We start from the raw sequence: 3543 nt of genomic DNA on the forward strand, positions 1-3543 counted from the left end.
GCCCTGGCCCGCCACCGTGGCCGATCGAGCCTATGTGCTTGGTGGGAGCCAGCTGGGTCCCCAGGGTGAGCGGGTGGACGTGATGCCCGTGGAGTGCTACAGCTCATTGACAGGGCAGTGGAGTTACGTGGCACCTCTGCCCACGGGGGTCAGCACGGCTGGGGTGGCTCTGCTGGAAGGGCGCTTGTGCCTGGTGGGTGGTTGGAATGAGAGTGGGAAGAGGTATCAGAAATGTGTGCAGTGCTACAATCCTGACCTCAACGAGTGGGCTGAGGACGAGGACCTCCCCGAGGCCACCGTGGGTGTCTCGTGCTGCACTATCATCCTCCCCTGCTCCCCGAGCTCCCGGTCCCGGGCCAGCTCTGTGGCTTCAGCAGCAGCCAACACGTAAAGAGCCCCGTGTGCCACGTGGCTTACAGCAGCAGCTAGGGAAGGAGACAGAGTTGAGGAGCGTGGGGTGGCTGGACGAGGAGGCACGCTGATGTTTGGAGTCACTGCAAAACCTCAGACTTGTTCCATCATGGCAAGTTTGGGGCTCTAGGAAAGTATCTTCTGAGCTGCCTGCATCTCCAGCCTGCAGCTTAAGCAGGGATTGCACAAGCGGGGCGGACACGGAAGCAAGCAGGACAGAAGAGGTTTTTTCCTCAGCCTGCAGCGCCGTATTGCAGTGTAGATTGGGAAAAAATGGAAAAAAAAGAACAAAAAAACCCCTAGAATAACACAGGAGAAATTCTGCTGCAGGAACAGTATCACCAGACACTTTGAAAACAACAGTAGGATCGGTATTAGGTACAAGGAGGTCTAGAACAGACCCTGTTGCTCACATAACATTTGTTCAAGGGCAAGACATTTAATACTTATTCACTGAAGCCAGATACCTTCAGACCAGGAATAAAGTGAATCTTGAAAGCAAGGAAGAGAACTATCAAGAACTCACCAAGATCTCTTGCTCTTCCAAGTGCTGTGCTCAAGCTCAAACAGAGGGAATCAGGGAATTGCCCAAGGATATTACGAGACTCCAGGAGATTTGAGAGGCAAATAGTGCCCTGAAAATAATTATTTCAGCTGGAGGAGAAGCCCTTCACAGCTAAAGCAGGAGCTCTCGCAGCTATATTCTTAGCCAGGTCCCATGACTTGTGCCATCAAGCTGACAGCCTGGTTCTGAACTCAACCAGCACCTCCTTGTTACTGGGAAAGCAGCGTCTGACCTGGAAAAGGAGAAAACTTGTTTCCAGGGGCAAGCACTTGCTCAGCACCCTCCCTGTCACTGTCTGAGTGAGACTGTCACCAGGGCTGATCTATTAAAACTCTGCCTGTCCTTTCAGAGGGCACAGGGGCTGCAGACCCCCCCGACAGCACTGCAGAGTCGGGCTCTTGGGCTGAGTACGTCAGGACAAACCACACCACAGCGCCCCAAACCCAGCCCCGGCCGGTCTGAGACACCCCAGAGCAGTGATCACCTGTGATGGGCAGGAGGCAAGAGAGAGCAGTGGTTAATTCCTGGCCTCAAACCCACAGTCATTAAAAGATGTGACACAACAGTCACACGCCGAGGCTGGCATCTTCTCCTAACAGGTCCTGTCACTAGAGCACATCTACACGTGATCCTAGATGGGCTCATCACCTTCATGTCAGGCCAAGGCAGCGACACGCTGCTGAGCAGCCAGGCAAACGCTCTCAAATGCTTTTCTTCCTGTCTTGTTTTTGTGCAACACGTTGAAATTGCATCCAGGAAAGCCCTGAGCCCCTCGAGGGGACCCCAACGTGCCATGGAGATGCCAAGAGCTTCAGCAAAGCAGACTGGTTTTGCACTTCCTTCTGCAACTCACCAAAACTGAGCAGCTTGTAGAAGGTACCATTCACCTACAGGTATTGAGCTTGTTCGTGAGAATTCACCCTCAATTAAGAGTTCACACCAAGCATAAAGCTCTACAGAGACAGAACATCATTTCTGTTCAAATTCTGCTTTCCTCTGTACATTTGATCAGGCACAGCACACGCTGCCCTGTGTGTTTTGGAGTGGGCTGCATCCTGAGTGGCACTGGCAAGCTCCCCTGGTTTACAGCTCCATCAGGCTGGACAAGGGAACCGTCTTGGAGAGACAACACTGCAGTCACTGGTGTTGGCACGTGCAGATTTGGATGGAATCGAGCTTGTTCCTTGATTTTTTAATTAGAATTTTTTATGGTAAGATGCAGGAGAGAACAGGACACTAAAGGCAGGGGTAAGGGTGTTGCTGAACTCGACTTGTGTGAGCTGTGTTATCCTGCAGGGAATTTTCTCTTTAAGCAATAAAGGCCATTCCTTTGCAGGGGAAAACTGTCTGGCTGTGTAATTACAGCGGTGTTATGTTCACACTCCTGAAATGTTTTAAGAAACCAGCCAAGATTTATCCTCTATATTCCAAGCACATCCAGCAATTACTTCAGGATTTCTATAGCACATTTAGAGCACCATGAAACAATTGTACCAGGTACAGGCACTCGAGGGCACTCCCAGGACTGAGGGAACCTGTGTGGGTTGGGTGGTTTCTGCTGGCTGCTCTCAGCCCCCTCTCAGGGCACCAGGTTTGAATCTCAGCTCAGGAGCCTCCCCAGTCCCTCAGCCCCTTCCAGCCACTCCTGTCAGACTCAGAGAGCCCTCAGCCTCTGGCTCTGCTTCATGAAGAGGGTATGTGTGTGACACTTCCTCTGGCTTCCCGTTAACTTGTAATCCTGATGGTTCCTAGAGCCACCAAATTTCTTCTGCTAATTGAGAACCCCTCGTTCATTAAAGAACAGGCTGCCCTTAGCCTGGTCTGTGGAGGATCAGAACCAGCACACTGACTTACTTTGTTCCCCTCAGGAATTTAACCCTTCAGCAGTTCTGCTCTACAACTCCAGTGCTCAAAAAACATCTATTTTTTTTCTTCTATGCCCACTTCATCTCTAGTAAAAGTTCTACACATAATTTGTGTATTTGGGCAGTGAGACTGTGTCCATGTAAATCCAACACCTCCTCCTCAGGAACACCATCTTCTCCTCAAGTGCACAGCATCAGTCGATGTCCTTCTGCTGCCTCTTCAGCGTTAAGTGACCTTTGCTCCCAGCAGCTTCCCAGGTCAGGAGGAACCCCCACAAAATTCACAACAGAAATTAGGGGTTAGAAAAAATTTATTTGCCTTTTTTTGCTAACAGGAACTGCTCATTTACCAGGAAGGATGATGCCATCATACTGTGAGATAAACAGAAACAAAAGAGAGAGAGAGAGAAAACACTGTCAGGTAAAGGTGCAGTTACCACTGTGGTAAAAACTGAGCCATCAATTCACTCCAAGCCAGACAACACTGACATGGAACTTTGCTGCTCTGCTGTTAACTTCAAGTGAAGCTTTTTTCAGATAAACATTAAACTCTGCTCCTCAGCCCAGCAAAACAACAAATCCCACTCTTCACAGGATGATCTGACCACAACTACCCTCGTATCTTTTACAGTCCCAGGATTTGGCCCCTGAAGGCAACACCACCACAGGCAGCAGAGCCAGGTGTGAGGGAAGGAGAAGTCA

At 50.3% G+C, this 3543-nt stretch overlaps 2 protein-coding genes across 2 annotated transcripts in view; one reads left to right on the plus strand and one right to left on the minus strand.

Moving 5' to 3' along the window:
* LOC104523807 (kelch-like protein 31) overlaps nt 1–391 on the plus strand; it is a 3542-nt gene extending 3151 nt beyond the window's left edge. The window contains exon 3 of the mRNA XM_029084630.1: nt 16–391. Within this exon, the coding sequence (XP_028940463.1) occupies nt 16–391 (376 nt within the window). The remainder of the gene's footprint in view (nt 1–15) is intronic.
* A 2743-nt stretch (nt 392–3134) lies between these two features.
* RPL11 (ribosomal protein L11) overlaps nt 3135–3543 on the minus strand; it is a 3083-nt gene continuing 2674 nt past the window's right edge. Inside the window, exon 5 of the mRNA XM_010166501.1 lies at nt 3135–3213. Within this exon, the coding sequence (XP_010164803.1) occupies nt 3184–3213 (30 nt within the window). The 3' untranslated portion in view covers nt 3135–3183. The remainder of the gene's footprint in view (nt 3214–3543) is intronic.

Source organism: Antrostomus carolinensis, unplaced genomic scaffold (genome assembly GCF_000700745.2).
Source record: "Antrostomus carolinensis isolate BGI_N321 unplaced genomic scaffold, ASM70074v2 scaffold34984, whole genome shotgun sequence".
Classification (NCBI taxonomy): Eukaryota; Metazoa; Chordata; class Aves; order Caprimulgiformes; family Caprimulgidae; genus Antrostomus; species Antrostomus carolinensis.